The sequence below is a fragment of the Camponotus floridanus genome, unplaced genomic scaffold (genome assembly GCF_003227725.1).
Source record: "Camponotus floridanus strain SB8 unplaced genomic scaffold, Cflo_v7.5 scaffold79, whole genome shotgun sequence".
Classification (NCBI taxonomy): domain Eukaryota; kingdom Metazoa; phylum Arthropoda; class Insecta; order Hymenoptera; family Formicidae; genus Camponotus; species Camponotus floridanus.
In genome coordinates this window covers 638,228-654,131 of record NW_020229848.1, presented here as the reverse complement: position 1 = coordinate 654,131, position 15,904 = coordinate 638,228, and the positions used below count along the sequence as shown (strand labels likewise).

The 15,904-nt window shown below is 30.5% G+C and overlaps 3 protein-coding genes across 4 annotated transcripts; 1 reads left to right on the top strand and 2 right to left on the bottom strand.

Moving 5' to 3' along the window:
• Positions 1-1,002: 1,002 nt before the first annotated feature.
• LOC105259087 (28S ribosomal protein S15, mitochondrial) lies at positions 1,003-2,952 on the bottom strand. Its single transcript, XM_011270828.2, has 4 exons — positions 2,513-2,952; positions 2,252-2,385; positions 1,663-1,858; positions 1,003-1,276 (listed from the first exon to the last, which is right to left on the bottom strand). Exons 1-4 carry the CDS (start codon positions 2,740-2,742, stop codon positions 1,018-1,020), a joined length of 819 nt encoding a protein of 272 aa, XP_011269130.2. The 5' UTR covers positions 2,743-2,952; the 3' UTR covers positions 1,003-1,017.
• Positions 2,953-4,445: 1,493 nt separating this feature from the next.
• On the top strand, positions 4,446-8,388 carry LOC105259012 (cytochrome b-c1 complex subunit 2, mitochondrial). Its single transcript, XM_011270671.3, has 7 exons — positions 4,446-4,612; positions 4,990-5,132; positions 5,868-6,059; positions 6,401-6,617; positions 7,296-7,727; positions 7,815-8,036; positions 8,105-8,388. Exons 1-7 carry the CDS (start codon positions 4,502-4,504, stop codon positions 8,189-8,191), a joined length of 1,404 nt encoding a protein of 467 aa, XP_011268973.1. The 5' UTR covers positions 4,446-4,501; the 3' UTR covers positions 8,192-8,388.
• A 120-nt stretch (positions 8,389-8,508) lies between these two features.
• Positions 8,509-11,515, bottom strand: LOC105259016 (nucleolar protein 11). Of its 2 annotated transcripts, XM_011270694.3 has the most exons (5): positions 11,431-11,515; positions 11,198-11,370; positions 10,562-11,096; positions 8,754-9,775; positions 8,509-8,669 (listed from the first exon to the last, which is right to left on the bottom strand). In XM_011270694.3, exons 2-5 carry the CDS (start codon positions 11,327-11,329, stop codon positions 8,541-8,543), a joined length of 1,818 nt encoding a protein of 605 aa, XP_011268996.1. In that variant the 5' UTR covers positions 11,330-11,370; positions 11,431-11,515; the 3' UTR covers positions 8,509-8,540. The 2 variants fall into 2 exon arrangements, with proteins under 2 accessions (XP_011268996.1, XP_025269941.1); XM_025414156.1 differs by having other exon boundaries at positions 11,198-11,499.
• Positions 11,516-15,904: the final 4,389 nt, after the last annotated feature.

The window sequence follows — 15,904 nt, the reverse complement described above, 5'->3', positions numbered from 1 at the left end:
TTTTGAATAATAATTTATTTTTGAATTTTTGTTAAATAAGTTATTATTTTGAAAATATATAAATAAAAATACATTAATATAAACAGACGAGAAATTTTATAAGCGATTTATTAGCGATTTAATTATAAAATTATAAAATATGTGATTTAATTATAAAATGTAATTAAAATTTATAATTTAATAATCAAATTATGTTGCTTTTTAAATATCGATAATTGCACAATAATGTGTAATATTGATTTATTATATAGTTTATTTTTATATTTAGTTCAACTTTAAATACTTCATCAAACAATTTTATACATTTGATTTTGGATTAATGAAATTTGATTTTTGAATTTTTTTTGGGTTTAGTTTTTTATTCGAGAAATATAGAAATTTCATCATGAAATATAAATAAGTAAAAGTACTTGAAGCTAATAATAAAAAGATTTATAATATAAAAATAGAACATATCTATATACATATACATCCAATGTTTCTTAGCATATTTTTTATTATAAAATTATTATAGAAAACATTTTTCTATATTATATATTGCAAAATACTATTTTTATATTATATATTCTAGTTATATAATTCTTAAGAAAGAGTAATAGAAAATAGTACGATTTACAAAGTGATATAAAAATAAGAAAACACTATCATAAATGTGAAAATATAGCAATTAAGATTAACAAAAGATTAAATATCTGAGACAAAGAGAAAACTTTATAATAAACTTTAACAAGTTTATTAAATTTTAAATTTTATTAAATTAAATAAACTTTAACAAGTTTATTAAATTTGTATTAATTGAGAATTACTTTAAATAAGCAAAGGGAAGATTTCGCGTTCACAGATTTAATATGATAAATTATAATAAATTGATTACATAAATCTCAAATCATACTAACAAAGGTGTAATCATTAGATGGATTAGTGTAAAATAGTTTAAAAATATACAAACTGACTATAAATTATCGTTTAATCTTGTAAATTTCTAAGTTATAATAAAAATATATATTTATTATTTTTTTACATTTCTTTTGTTTGACATTCCTTTGCTTTTTTCTTAGCTTCTTCAATGTCCTTTTCACTCACTGTTGGCTCTAATCCACAAGCTAATTCTTCCTCCCTAATAAACGCGAGCTTCTCTGCCTTCTCTACATAAAATTGCTTTTGTAACATTTTCAATTCTCCTTTGTAATTATTTAATTTATCCTGCACGAGTCTATCACAATGCTTTTCTGTCAATCGTCTTATAGATTCTTTTCTAGCAATCTGCTTTGGTGGCCTATAAAAAGTATTATATATATATAAACAATTATTTATTCAATTAATTATTAATATTATTTATTTATAAAATTATTTGTATAATATATTTATTTAATATAAATATATATTAAATAAATTTATATATAATTATTTAATATAATATATATTTATTTAATATAAAATTTCTCAAAATGGAAAAGTATTATTAATATTATTTATTTATAAAATTACTTGTATAATATATTTAATATAAATTATTTAATATATTTATTCAATATAAATATATATTAAATAAATTTATATATTTATATATTTATAAATTTATATATAATTATTTAATATATTTATTTAATATAAAATTTCTCAAAATGGAAAAGTATTATTATTTAATAATCTTTGTCTTACTCGGGTAGTGGTTTATAAATAAGATTGAGTTTCTCTAAAACCCATTCAAAGCGCTTGTAATCCCAGGTTCGTAAATGTTTCAACTGTTTCCTTCGCTTGTCAATCGCTTCTTTCAAATCTACTCTCGCAGTCGAATGGTGAGGATGTTTTTTCACATGTTCTTGCAATCTAAGTATTTTGCTAGTGTAAAAAGCGACTGAAAATCATAAGATAATAGTAGATATTATTTTTTATTCCATAGTAGAGGTCGATCTACAATATGCTCTATGCTCTTTCTATTTTTTGCTTCGTGCCTATTGCTTTTCTCTTCACTTTTTGTTATGTGTTTTCTGTCTCATCTGGAGTCTGTCAACTTTTATCTAGAGCTACAGAAAACAAAGAAACATAAAACAGGTACAGAAAGAGACAAGAAGGCAACAGGCAAAAAGAAACAAGATACAAAGATTATATTGTAAACGAGCCTTAACAGATATTATTTATTAAATATCTTTATAATTTATTGGCTCTTATTTGCTCGTTTCTTATCGTGTTGTTAAATACATAAAGAGCCTAATTCTTTAATTTATTATTTATTAAAATCGCACATTACTTTGAGCCTCCGGTGATGATCTGTCCAATTCATTCCTCCTTACGAAGTCCACAGTTTTGACCTTTCTCAAGTATTTTGTACTTTTGAAGGGTTGAAATTGTAAGGTGAACATTTTTTTAACAATGTCGCTGGCACTGACATAAAAACATTAGATATAAATAGCACATGGAACGCAGACAACGTGTCAGATTAAAATATTTTTTTTAATCTTTTTAATTTAAAAATTTTTTTAAATAATTTAATAATATTATTATTACTTACTCTTTCAATTCACCTGACTCAGAGTAATACTTGGCAAAATCCGTTGGCTTGACGCCGACGTCTAATCCCAGGTCGCCAGATCTCTCAGGCGACAACTCTGAGGGTTGTTCAGGTCGCGTCCAGTTGATCTTATAGTCGGCTATAGAAACAGCGTATCTTCTCGAAAAATTACCAGCATCTCTAAAAAGACTTGCGACTGTTCGAGTATAATTATTGATAATTATATTCATATTCGTGTCGTTCTTTTTTTTTCTTTTTATTAATCGCACTTGCCAGGCTCTAGCCAGCGATTCTTAAGTATTCTTAACCCATCTGCCATCATCGAACTTGCTCAACCGAGATTCAAACCCTATTAGCGGAGACTCGAACCCTGCCTCCCTCCTCTACATAAAAACTCCTCTACATAAATTAATTATTTGACAATCGCGGCAATTTCCATTCTATTTCTTTGAGTGGTGTAATAATGTCAATTATTATAATTATTATCATTAATTATTATTATTATTTTTGACCAATCACAGCCGAGTATTATCTTCATCCTTGACTGTGATTGGTCAATCTCTTAAGGTTTAAGGCTTAAATTATTTATTGTAGACCCGGCCTTATTGCTTATTGCTTTATTTTATTGCTTATTGTTTTATTGCTTATTGCTTATTGATTTTTAATAAGATATATATATATTTCATATTTTTATCATAAGTGAATTTGGTCAGAATTTCTTATACTGTAATATATATAAATATTGAATATTCTGAGATTTTTTTTCTATAATTTTTTAAAATAAAACATTAAAAAAATGAATATTTTTTAATGAAGAATTCTTCATAAATTTAAATTATGAAAAAATTCTAAATATATCAAATTTATTCAGGCTTTTATGGAAAGAATTCTAAATATATCCCAGTAAACACCAAATAACAGTTATATAACTGTTATAATTTCCCACTCAACAATATATACTGTTACATGTTATATAACAGGTACATAACATGGTATTGTTGAGTGAGAAATTACAACTAACAATTATATACTTGGTGTTTGCTGGGATCGAATTTATTTAGATTTTTTAATATTATCTTAGAAAATTATAAGATAAAAATCTCAGAATATTTATTATTTATCTACTAGGTATTAAAAAAGTCTGGACAAAAATATATAATTGTTAATTGCAAATTATATATTTTTTTCTTAAAAACAACTATGTTTTTTTTTTACATTCTTTGATTCCTCTTATTATTTTGTATATAAAAGTATTAAAGTAAAGTATTCAAAAAATGAATATTTTACTCGATATTTTATAGTTTATGTAAAATTAAGGAATTATTTTAAGCCTCGAAAAGTACTCAATGAAAAAATACTTTATTATAGTGTTTTGGAAAGCTTTCGAGATGAGCTATCAGAAGAAGTAATAAAAATAGAGAATTCCGTTTAAAAAATTGAAGGTGATCTTCACGTGACCTTCAAACAACTTTTCAAGATCAAATCAATGACACCATCTTATGGCCCCCTTCAAGCCACACAACTTTTATCTGAAACACTTTCTCGTAAAACTCTTCTTTATCGAGATATTCGACCGTGTCCAGACTTTTTTTAACACCCAGTATACAAGAAATTCTAGCAAAATTCATTTACGGTAAAAATATGAAATATCTTCATTCCTTTTCCCAAGATTTTTGAAAAGTGCGCCAATTCGTACAGAACATTTTAAAATTTTCTGAGGAAGTTTTAGAAATTTTATATAAAATCTGAAAATTTTTTTTTGAGAAATTCAATTTTTATTCAATTTTTTAAATATATTTTTTAAATATTTTTTTAAATATATATTTTATAAAATATATTTTTATTTCATTTAATAAAACTCAATATTCTTATTCTCAATTCTTTTACGTATTCTGAGAAATTCTGTAAATAATTTTCACCAGGGCTCACAGTTCCTGTATCCGACTGTCGAATCGGACGGGCTCTGATTTATCGACGTTTTCTCGGTTAATGGCGCCCTGTCGGCCGTCTACGTCCGTCTGGTCTGCTATTCTGTTATTACGGAAGGCACGAAAAATGGCTTGCTCCGCCGTAAGATCGCCCGTCCTTCGCAATTCCACGGTATGGCAAAGCTTCACGAATGCATATCTCGACTATTGTGCCTAAAATATGCTTAAAATATAAAGATATTGCAATCCCAGTTTACTTTGCCTGTGATTTAAATGTTATGTAAAAGCGATACGTACGTGTTGTTAAGTTTACGTGACAACTTTAAATTGTCCAAGTAAAATTTCTCATCGAGAAACAATTCCAGACAAGTATCATCCTCGTCGAAATCGAATTTACCTCTTAAAACTCAAACCTGCCTTAACCAGTTGCTCCGCAACTGTATAAATGAAAGAAAGAGATCACTAGATGATTGCATTCCCCAAATATTCCATTGCATTTTAATCTCTAAGAATCTCTAAGAATTCTTTTTTTATCTCTTCTTATCCTAGGTAAGGCATTACGCAGCTGCCGCAGCAGCTCAGTGCAGCTCTAGCGCAGCAGTCCCTGAGCTCCAGGTGCTGTCAAATAACAAGGTCACTGTTGCTGCAATCGATAATAATAGTCCCATCGCTCAAGTATCCATTATCTTCAGGTATGGAAATAATAAATTATTAAAATTATTAAAAATGTCAGACTCATGAATATAAAATTAAATATACAGGGTGGCCCCGAACGTTCCAGCCAGACTTTGAGATCTTATAGGAAATTTAATTCTGAAAAAATTTCCTATAAACATGGCTCGAAAAATGCTTCCTTAAGAAGTTATCGCTCAAAAACCTCTGATGAAGGAGGAGCAAAAGGTGAAAGGAAAATAAAATAAAAAGAAAATGAAACTAAATAAATTTCTTGAAAAAAAACGATAAAAATAAAGAATAAAAATCTTTTTCTTTTATGAAAATAAAAGAAATTTTTTTTTAACTAACTTTTATTTTATTTTCATAAAAGAAAAAGATTTTTATTTTTTATCTTTATCGTTTTTTCCAAGAAATTTATTTAGTTTCATTTTCTTTTTATTTCATTTTCTTTTCATCTTTTGCTCTTCTTGCATCAGAAGTTTTTGAGCGATAACTTCTTAAGGAAGCATTTTTCGACCCATGTTACGAAATTTTTTGTTCAGAATTAAATTTCCTATAAGATCTCAAAGTTTGGCTGGAACATTCGAGGCCACCCTGTATAAAGTGATACAAGTGGCAATATGAGTCTAGTGTCGATATTGTTCCACTGTTATTTATTGTATAAAAAACAAATAAATTATTAATTAGATAATTAGAATGAACAGTTGTCTTGGGTGAAAGGATTCTTTTCTTACAATTATTTTTACCCCTAGAACTGGCTCGCGCAATGAAACTTATAGCACACAAGGTTTAACTCATCATCTTCGTATCGCTGCTGGTCTAAGTACTTGTAGATCGACCACTTTTGGGATAATCAAGAATATCCAACAACTCGGTGGGAACTTATTTGCCACTACCGATCGTGAACATGTTGCTTACACACTACAAATTACAAGAGATAAATTGTAGGTAGTACTTTATTGAAGAATTTAATAATTAGAGACTTGGCTCAAATAATCAAAAAATCAAAAAGAAAAATGGCAGAGAAGACCCTTCTTTCTTTTTTCAATATTAACATAATAACAAAGAGCGAATGTTTCGGATCATCTTTTGATCCTTCTTCAGTGCGATGTTAACAATATATATTACAAAATAAATTCATTTAATGTAACGCGTCACTATTTGGCTCTTATGCTATTTTCTTTTTGATTTTTCATTAAAAAATTTGCCTCAAATAATTCCAAGTATTCGTATTATTTATAGCATTTATGGCATGTATTATATTATTCTTATTATATGATGCAAGAGACAAAACTTTGAATTTCCTGGAGGATGTTGCCACACAGCAAGTGTTCAAACCATGGGAAATACCCGACCAGCTGCCCAGGCTGCGCTACGAACTATCTATGGTACCTCAAACAACTCGCGTGATGGAATTGTTACACAAAGCAGCCTATCGCACTGGACTGGGCTACTCTCTGTACTCGCCAAAGAGGCAACTTGGAAAAATCAGTACAGAAACTGTACGTAAACGTAATGTCGCACACAGTGTTTACTGTAGATAATTTCAAAATTATCTAGATAAAGATAAAAATCCGTAAATTTATCTTAGATGAGATAAAGATGATTTTGATTTTACTTAATCTAGATGAAAGATGAGATGATTATTGCAATAATCTAGATAATTATCTAGATATTTTTATTTATTTTATAAGACTATAAATATTTGTAAAAAATGTGATGCAGATTATAAATAGGATATTAAAATCATAAACACATATTCTTTCTCTTTTCCTAAAGAATATTTAAATAATAGCAAAAAGGTATATAAATGATATGATAAATATTTATTTATTAATTTATATTTATAATATATTTATAATATATTAATAATATAATATGTTTATAATATATTAATAATAATAATATAAAAAATATATTTTAAATATTTTAGATAGATTTTTAGAAGCATGCCTGGAAAACTGTTTTGCATAATGAAAATGTCATCTTAGACAATTTTTAGATAAGATGACATATATTTTTCATCTAAGATAAAGATAAAGATACTTTGTATTTCTTCATCTAGTTAAAGATAAAGATGATTCATTTCTTTATCTAGATAATTTTATCTAGATACCAGCAAACACTGGTCGCACATTAATATATGTTGTAGAAATAAGTTTGTTTCTTCTTCTTTACAGCTACAACATTTCGTTAACACCTGGTTCACCGGCTCCAATTGCGCGGTCGTTGCGACAGGCGTGTCGTTATCTGATGTGTCTCAGTTTGCTTCGAATCTGAACGTGGGTTCGGGTGATAAAGCCGCGGAAGCCTCCAAGTATCACGGAGGGGAACTTCGCAAGGAACGATCCTCCGATCTGTCCACTGTGGCTATAGCTGTTGAAGCTGCGGGTTTGAACAAGGAGAAGGATGCTATTACCTACGCAGTCCTGCAGAGAGCGGTCGGTTCTGGTCCACGTGTAAAGTGGGGCTCAACCGTGTCTCCGTTGCAAAGGGAGTTATCCAGCGCGGTGAAGGCTGATGACTTTGCCGCCTTGGCATTCAATGCCTCTTACAGCGATTCTGGATTATTCGGGGTCGTCTTGTCCTCTGTACCCAGTGTCGCCGGTTCTGTACGTTTTTATCGCTCGTAAAGATGATGAATCTCTTGAATAATTTTTTATTTAGCGCACATACGTGAAAAAAAATATTGATTGTAGATAACTAAAGCTGCTGCCGCATATCTGAGATCACCGAAGATTTCCGATGCTGATGTCGCTCGTGGCAAGGCCACGTTGAAAGCGGAGATACTGTACGCTGCGGATAATGAGCCTGCGCTCCTGGAGAACCTGGGGCAACAAGCGATTCTCAAAGGACGCGTGTACAAACCGTCTACTCTCGTTGCGGAAGTAGACAAAGTGACTGCATCCGAGGTCAAATCGGTACGTTTGAAGTTTCATTTTTCACGATATCGCTTGTTCATTTGATCGATTTATTTTATCCCTTTCAGGTTGCCGGAAAATTTGGTAGCGGAAAGTTGTCGCTGGCCGCGATCGGAGATCTATCTACCGTTCCTTACCTCGATGAATTAAAGTAGATATAATGTTGAAAATCTGGACAGCACCTGTAAATTCCCGATTTCTAAATCTTCTGTTCAGTTTTAGAGAATGTAGAATCCACTTGCGATATTAATAAAAATATAATGTCGCTGTAATTTGCATAATTTGATATCTGCCTTTGATATGACAGATAAAATAAGATGCTATAAAAAGTGGAGTATTGAAATTTTGTCTCGTTAATTATTTTTGAATAGTGTTTATATGACTTATTGGTATAGTATTAAATTAATGAAAAAGTATGTATAAAAAAGAAGGTACATCTTCCTGCACTTTATCTATATCAGATGAGAGATGTGGGTAAAGTGTGTCTCACATTTAATTTATAATTTAATAAAGTTTTATTTCTTCTATAGAATAGAATTTATTGTATTTTCTTGAAGAAGATCGTAGTGATTTTCCATTATTGGTCCTGTCTATCATTGGCCTCAAGTTCTCGAGATCTTGCAGAAACTGAAACTGATAATGAAAATAATCTATTAAATATAGAGGAGGCAATAGAATATTGTATATATGAAAAAAATAATTTTTTCGCACACTTACATGTTCTTCCAAGATGGAATTTAGTCTATTGAACAGCTCTAAAACATGCGTATCCTGTGACAACAAGTAATGTTGATAATGAGAATCGAGAAGCATACAGGACCACTCGTATAATTGCTGATCACTTGGCTGCAAGTTACCGTCAAGCGAATCCATTTCCTCGTTCAATTTATACATTAAATATTCCAATAATTTAAGCACTTCGTCAAACGTTAAACCAGTTTTCAAGTGAGGTAATAGAGAAGCGCTAGAATAACTGATACTGAATATTTTATCTAGAAAACTGTTTCTCGAATAGGGATTATTAGCCTTCGATTTACTATCAGCAGTACCGTTTTGCACAGGAACGAATGCCTTATCAGGACGATTCAAGGCAAATGCCAAAAGCTGCACCAGTAACTTCTCCGGCAAATCTTTAAAGGTGTCGAGACACCAGCGAATCGACACGACATCGCCAGATTCCATCAGGGATGGAATCAACGTCTCCTGTATTACTGCATCGCTCCATCCCTCGTTTAAATAAGTGTGAATCTGCTTAGAGATACTTGAAGGTACCCGGCCTAACGAGTGCTTCACTCGCTTTTGGCTCTTGTCCCACTGAGCCATCGTTGCTTCCTGTATCACAACGATGTCGTCCGCGTCGTTTTCATCGTTCTTGAAACGCAAGGACGAGCCCAGCATAGCGGCTATTCTTTGCGGCGCAAGATGATAAGGCGCAACGGCCAGGTGTCTGTTTGCCGCGAGCAACAACTTGTCCTCCACCTTCCAGAGCTTGGCGTCATTGGTGTACAGCTTCAGCTTTTGCGCCGCTTGCACCAGCTTGAACTGTATATTGTAAATCATCAGTATGGCGCCCTCGTCCGTAACATCGGCACCGTAAACCGCTATAGTTGTTTCGTTCAAGTGCGTCATGACCACGGGATAATTTGTGTTGATATTGCTAATTACGCTGATGAGTTTGCTAGCTTCTCGATCAGAGGACGTCCCTGCCAAGAAGTGACTGTACAATCTACCATGTGACCCTGAAATAATTTCACAATGATATCGATATATATTGAATATACTTAATTTATAAATATATTAAATATACAGGGTGTTTCAGACCACACGTATCACCCATTTAAAAACTAGAGAAGTGGTTATTTCAAGAAAGTAAAAACATTTTCTTTATAAATCGGGTGTGCTCTATTGAATGATATTTTCAACTTCTGCTTCCGACCGGAAATGGCCGATTCAAACCGGAAGTGCATTTTTTTAAATGGAACCCCCTATTTTTCATTGCATATTCTTGTAGCTCATCTCAAGGGATTTCCAAAATACTATAATAAATTATTTTTCCATGAAGTACTTTCCGAGTTATGAGGCTTGAAATTATTTCTTAATTTTACATAAATCATAAAATATCTTGTAAAATATTCATTTTTCGATTATCTTACCTTAATACTTTTATGTACAAAATAATGAGAGGAATCAATTGGTGTAAAGAAAACATAGTTGTCTTTAAGAAAAAAATATGTAATTTCCATATTTTTTTTTAAAAACAACTGAAGTTGAAAATATCACCATTCGATAGAGCGCACCCGATAAATTATAAAGAAAATGTTTTTACTTTTTTTGAAATAACCACTTCTCTAGTTTTTAAATAGGTGGGTACGGGTGGTCTGAAACACCCTGTATATCAAATAAATAATATATTAAATATACTAAATATAAAATATACTTAATATATTAAATATACTTTATTTAATATACTAAATATAAAGAAAAAGAATAGTTAAATTTTGCTTCCAACGATTGATCACACATACATAAAGTTAGTAGATACGCATTGTTCTTGTGATGTATCACTACGTGTCCCATGAGGTCCTCCGATTTTCGTTTTAATTCTATCCTCCTGATGGTGTCTGCTCTTTCCAGACAAGTGTCATCTTCCAATTTAACTACCACGTAATTGTAGACCTCTTCTATCTTTGTTAAACAGAACAAACTCGTCTTCCCGTTTACATGTATCAATCGACAATCTAATATCCTTTCCTTAGCTTTAGTTATACCCTTGCTTGTCCATGTCTTCCTGTTCGCAATCGCCCATTCTAAGGAAGCGGTAGCTCCATTCCGCTGGACCAGAATAGCTGGCAGGTCGTCGTATTGTAAAATAGCGTAAACCGGTGACTGAAACTTGTATCCTTTCACGTTGTTCAAGTCTGTTTCCTCTTCCGAGGACCAGACCCGTACCTTTTTTTCATTGAAGGCAGCAACATAACGCTGCTTGGATCTATCGTAGATGACTTGTGTCGTTAATCTTTCCTTGCTCGACCAGCTGCTGATCTGTTTTAGGTCCTGCAGCTGCAAACATGTACGAATCAGCTAAACTAGTTCTCAGATTTAAAATATAATGAAATGAATCTTGAATGAATCTTAAATGTCTTAAATGGCTAATATCTAACTTTATATCGTATCACTATGTTCCTGCCAAGAGTCACTATCGCACATCCCGGTTCCTTGTCCCTCTCGACTCCCAGTAAATTTTGCTGGTCCACAGAGAAACCTGAAAGCGGCCATATCGCTTTAACGGACATATCGTCCTGATGCGCCGCCCTCTTCTTCGCTGATTAGACTCCTGAAAGGATTTTTGCCAGTTGATGCTGATTTAAATTAACCCGTTGATAAAAACACGCACCCGCTGATATATAAAAATGAACCGGGTAGGAATAAATAGAAAGAGGACAAAGCACGTGGAAATATCTAAAGCGCCTCTTTGTCCACAAAACATAGATACTGAACTACACAGCCATTCCACGGAACTTCTCAAAGGGTAACTTGCTATGTCCACGATTTGTGGTTCTGTTCCATGCTAGGGCTGTGTTCAGAAACATCAGCCGAGTGCTCCTGGATATCATTTTATCTTTGTTGTTCACCGAATGTTAAACAAGGATAAAATGATACCCAGGTACACTCGGGTGATATTTCTGAACGCAGCCCAGGTGGCGGTAATATGAATACTAAAATATGAATGCAACAAGTTGTGTTAAATACATATCTTTAATATAAATAAGTTTTGTGGTCTCTCTCTCTCTTTCTCTCCCTCTCTCCCTCTCTACCTCCCTCCATATATACAAGGTGTCTTAGACTTAATGAATCAGCGATTAATGATAGATTCCTGAAATCATTTGGAAACGAAAATCTTAATACCAAAATGTTGAGGAAGATGTAGTTTCGGCGCTACAAAAGATTAAAGATTACCAATCGGCGCGTTACGTTCTTCTGTGCTCAGAAATATAGTGCATAATATCAATATCAATAGAGGGATCAATATAAAATAAAAAATAGGATTCTGTAGTGAGCCCATTGTGTCTTCGATGCGACAGTAGTCAGTAGATGGAACATTTTTATGAAGTCTTCCTCAACATTTTGGTATTAGAATTTTCGTCTCCAAATGATCTCAGAAATCAGCTATTAACGGCTGATTCGTTAAGTCTGGGACCCTGTATATATATATTTTTTTTGGAAAAATTAATTATCGATTTTTTGTTTTTTTTCCTTTTGCAGCAGAAAAATAAGAAAATAAATAAATTTCAATTTAACTTTGGTGATAGCAACATGTGTTGAAGATACATGTATGCATAATTGTTGAACTAGCTCTAGATCAATAAAATCTTAAAATATCATGGTCACCATTTAAAAAAACTTGGTTTTGAGAAAAACGCGTTTAAAGTTTTCTATACCATTTAAATGAATATAATTATACTTACAACTAATTTGTTTGCTCAGAACCATACAAAATCCCTTCTTCTTGTTCAAACAATTCGAATTAAACTGATTTTTCTTGTTTTTGATCAATTCTGTTTTTTTCTCAAATTCTATATAGATCTATGTTTTGAACGAAATTAAATATTTGATTTTCGACTCATATAATTATATATATCTCAGTTTAAATTCCAATTAAGTCACTCTTATAGGTATAATTTTTAAAATACAATTTTCAAAATACAATTTTCAAACTAAATATCTGCATGTGTTTTACTCAATTAAAGCAATACTAACTTCACTATACACTCAAAATTATGTGAACAGAGCAAATGTTTATTTGTATAAAGGCTCTAAAAAAGCGCAAAATATTTTATTTCATATTAAGGATGTTTTGTATGTTTTGTATCCCAGCAAAAAGTAGCTGAAAATCAATATAGATGAATATATCCATTTTTGTATTTTGAGTATGAGAAATTGTGTGGAATATGGAAACAATTTGATCTTCTGTACAATTTGATTTTATCTGTATCTCTCTTTTTACAAGTTTGATAAAATCCAAGTACGAAGAGAAAATATATTCTTTTTTTACGATATTAATACATATAAATTAATCCTTTCAATCATATATTTTTCGTTACACTCAAAATTTTTGTAAATTCTGGGATTTTTTGGTGAATTCAAATCTGATGTCAAAATTTTCGATTTCAAAAAATTGAAATTTATTAGATGATGGATCCAATATAACAGAAATTATAAATTTTAAAAATTATAAATTTTTCTTTTAGATTCTGTTAACCTAAAAACCCTCAAAGAAACAATTTTAAGAAAATATAATTGTTAATTTAGATTTAATAGAGAAAATATTTTTTGTATAGAATTAATAGAAAGTATTTTTTGTATAGAATTAATAAAAAACAATATGACGGAAAATTCTGGAAAATATTTTAGAATGTACTAAGTTTATAAAAAATTGCCCTTTTGATTTTCTTAATAAATTAATAAAATTTTCTTAATAAATTAATAAATTTCTCATTGAAAAAGTATCAATTATTTTAACTATTTGTTTTTATATATTTTATTTTTGCAATTAACAATTAATCATTATATTTTTTTACTTGTTGATGTTCCAAGGACTTTATAGAAACAAAAAACCCGGCATTCGTTGTTAAAAAACTATTTAAAAAATGAAAAAGTGCGAAGAAAAAAGTGAATCGTTGATGTATCATGACTCAAAGGATTAATCGAAAAATTCTTTCGTTCGACGTGTATAGCTTCTAAACAGAAAAAATCACTTAAAAATTATTTAAAAATTATCTATAAATAAAAAATGATTTAATTAAGGATGTTTTGTATGTTTTCCCAGCAAAAAGTAGCTGAAAATCAATATTGACGAATATCCCCTTTGGTGTATTTTGAATAGGAGAAATTGTGTAGAATATTAAATAAATTTGATCTTGGCTACAGTGTAGAATATTAAATAAATTTGATCTTGGCTACAGTGCAGAGATGTATTTTTTAATATTTATTGCGTTTTTACTGAAATATTCCGAATTTTGTTAATCGAAATGATTAATTTTTGGCAGAGAATTTCTTGTAACAGATACATGGCTAACTTCATTGAATTATATTTAATGTCTTTTTAACCAGTTAATACTTGTATAATATTATTTGATCAAATATTTCCTCTGTATCTAAACAAATTTTGAATATTATTTCCATATGTTTTTGTCATTTGAATCGACGTGGTTATACGTTTCCTATAAGAACATGTTAATTCGGTGCAAATTAAAATCCTTATAACTTGTGAACGCTTTAGTGAATCGATTTAAAAATTGTACTGAAGATTCTAAACATATGTAAGGACATTCTGTACAATTTTCATTAAATTCTCAATCTTTTGAAAATAGGTACAAAACATTCTTAAATTCAAATTGTTCGATAAAATATCTCTTTTAGCGTTTCGTTAATTTTAAGAATTCAAGGAAATGTTTTCGTGGACATATTTTCAAAGAAAATGCAAAAAAACCGATTTTTTCGAATTTTTACATGAGAATATTTCCTTAAAGAAAAGAGGGACGCTACAATTCTTTTTTATATAAAATGTGTATTTCGATTTTGCTAAAAATGGGAGATTAAACATTTTATTTTCTTTTATCGCAGAATTGTAACGCATTACATGTTCTGCCTTTAAAATCAAGTATATAAGCGTGTAATTGGATCTTTGTATGTAGAGAAAAAAAAGAAGAAAGAGAGAGAAAATATAGTTAGACAAGAAATAGAGAGTAAGAGATTTACCTGTAAATTATAATAGTCTACACTTACGCGTAAACAATGTACAATGTGAAACATGTCAACAATGAGTAATGTATAAAATGGTTTGCCGAAAATTTTCTTTACATTTTATTCTTTATATTTCACGCTTTAAACATAACTGCATAATTTTATGTTACTATGAAAAATGTCACGAAAATCAAAGAATTTAATGAACTAGATACTTTATATACTTAACTTCTCAATGTTTAACATATATTATAAATATTTTCTTAATTGATACTAAAATCACATATACAGATAACAAACTTAATTTTATAATATATTTTATAATATATTTTATAATATATCATTCTTTTTTGCATTTTAACATCTAATTTACAAAGCTTATATACTTTGCATTGTTTGTTCGAAAAAAGCTCACGTAAACATCATGTAGACTATGTGTAAACAACTCATGTAGACATAATTTTGAAATCTACGACACCATTCTATTCGAAACGCTAAAAGAGATATTTTATCGAACAATTTTAGATGTCAACAATTCGTTTTAGGAGGCAGATGCGAGTTCTTGCAGATGTTCCGACCACCCACCATCGGTTTCCCGCCCCGTTCACGCAAAATGTCTCAATTGTGTCGACGATCCCTGATGCATGGCCGCAAAAGAAATCGAAATCGGAAATGTCATCGGACAAATATGAAAGAGAGAGAGAGAGAGGGAGAGAGAAAAAGAGAGAGTAAGACACTTTTTTATCTCTCTTTTTCTCTTCCCCTCATCGTATTGCAGCCGGATCGCTCTTAAAACGTGTAACGTCTCTTTCAAGCGTGAGGATACATATAAAGATGCGTTCTGCCCTCCTCAATTCACTTCCCTTTCAACCGATTTCAGCGGGAAGGACGTAATAACGCGGTCAAATGGACAAGAGAAATTTTTATATGTGTTTTTTTTCATCAAAAATTTTCGGACGCACCGGCACGTGTGCATTAAATGTTTTTTCCGATGATATTTCACATATTAAACAAGAGAACGAGAGAATATTTGCGGAATTTTTCTCCATTTTCCTCACCGATATTGGCAGACAGAGTTATAAACATGCTATCTCTTTTTTCATATTTTTTATTCTATAAATAAA

What these genes read in the sequence shown, in the direction of transcription:
- LOC105259016 (XM_011270694.3), bottom strand. Translation starts at nt 11,329, where the DNA reads ATGTCCGTTAAAGCGATATGGCCGCTTTCAGGTTTCTCTGTGGACCAG. An exon ending in ACATAGTGATACGATATAAA is followed by an intron (nt 11,097 to 11,197) that starts GTTAGATATTAG and finishes ACATGTTTGCAG; the next exon opens with CTGCAGGACCTAAAACAGAT. An exon ending in ATTCCATCTTGGAAGAACAT is followed by an intron (nt 8,670 to 8,753) that starts GTAAGTGTGCGA and finishes TTTCATTATCAG; the next exon opens with TTTCAGTTTCTGCAAGATCT.
- LOC105259087 (XM_011270828.2), bottom strand. Translation starts at nt 2,742, where the DNA reads ATGAATATAATTATCAATAATTATACTCGAACAGTCGCAAGTCTTTTT. An exon ending in ATCATCACCGGAGGCTCAAA is followed by an intron (nt 1,859 to 2,251) that starts GTAATGTGCGAT and finishes TATGATTTTCAG; the next exon opens with TCGCTTTTTACACTAGCAAA. An exon ending in ATTTATAAACCACTACCCGA is followed by an intron (nt 1,277 to 1,662) that starts GTAAGACAAAGA and finishes TACTTTTTATAG; the next exon opens with GCCACCAAAGCAGATTGCTA.
- LOC105259012 (XM_011270671.3), top strand. Translation starts at nt 4,502, where the DNA reads ATGGCGCCCTGTCGGCCGTCTACGTCCGTCTGGTCTGCTATTCTGTTA. An exon ending in CAAATTACAAGAGATAAATT is followed by an intron (nt 6,060 to 6,400) that starts GTAGGTAGTACT and finishes ATATGATGCAAG; the next exon opens with AGACAAAACTTTGAATTTCC. An exon ending in GAAAAATCAGTACAGAAACT is followed by an intron (nt 6,618 to 7,295) that starts GTACGTAAACGT and finishes TCTTCTTTACAG; the next exon opens with CTACAACATTTCGTTAACAC.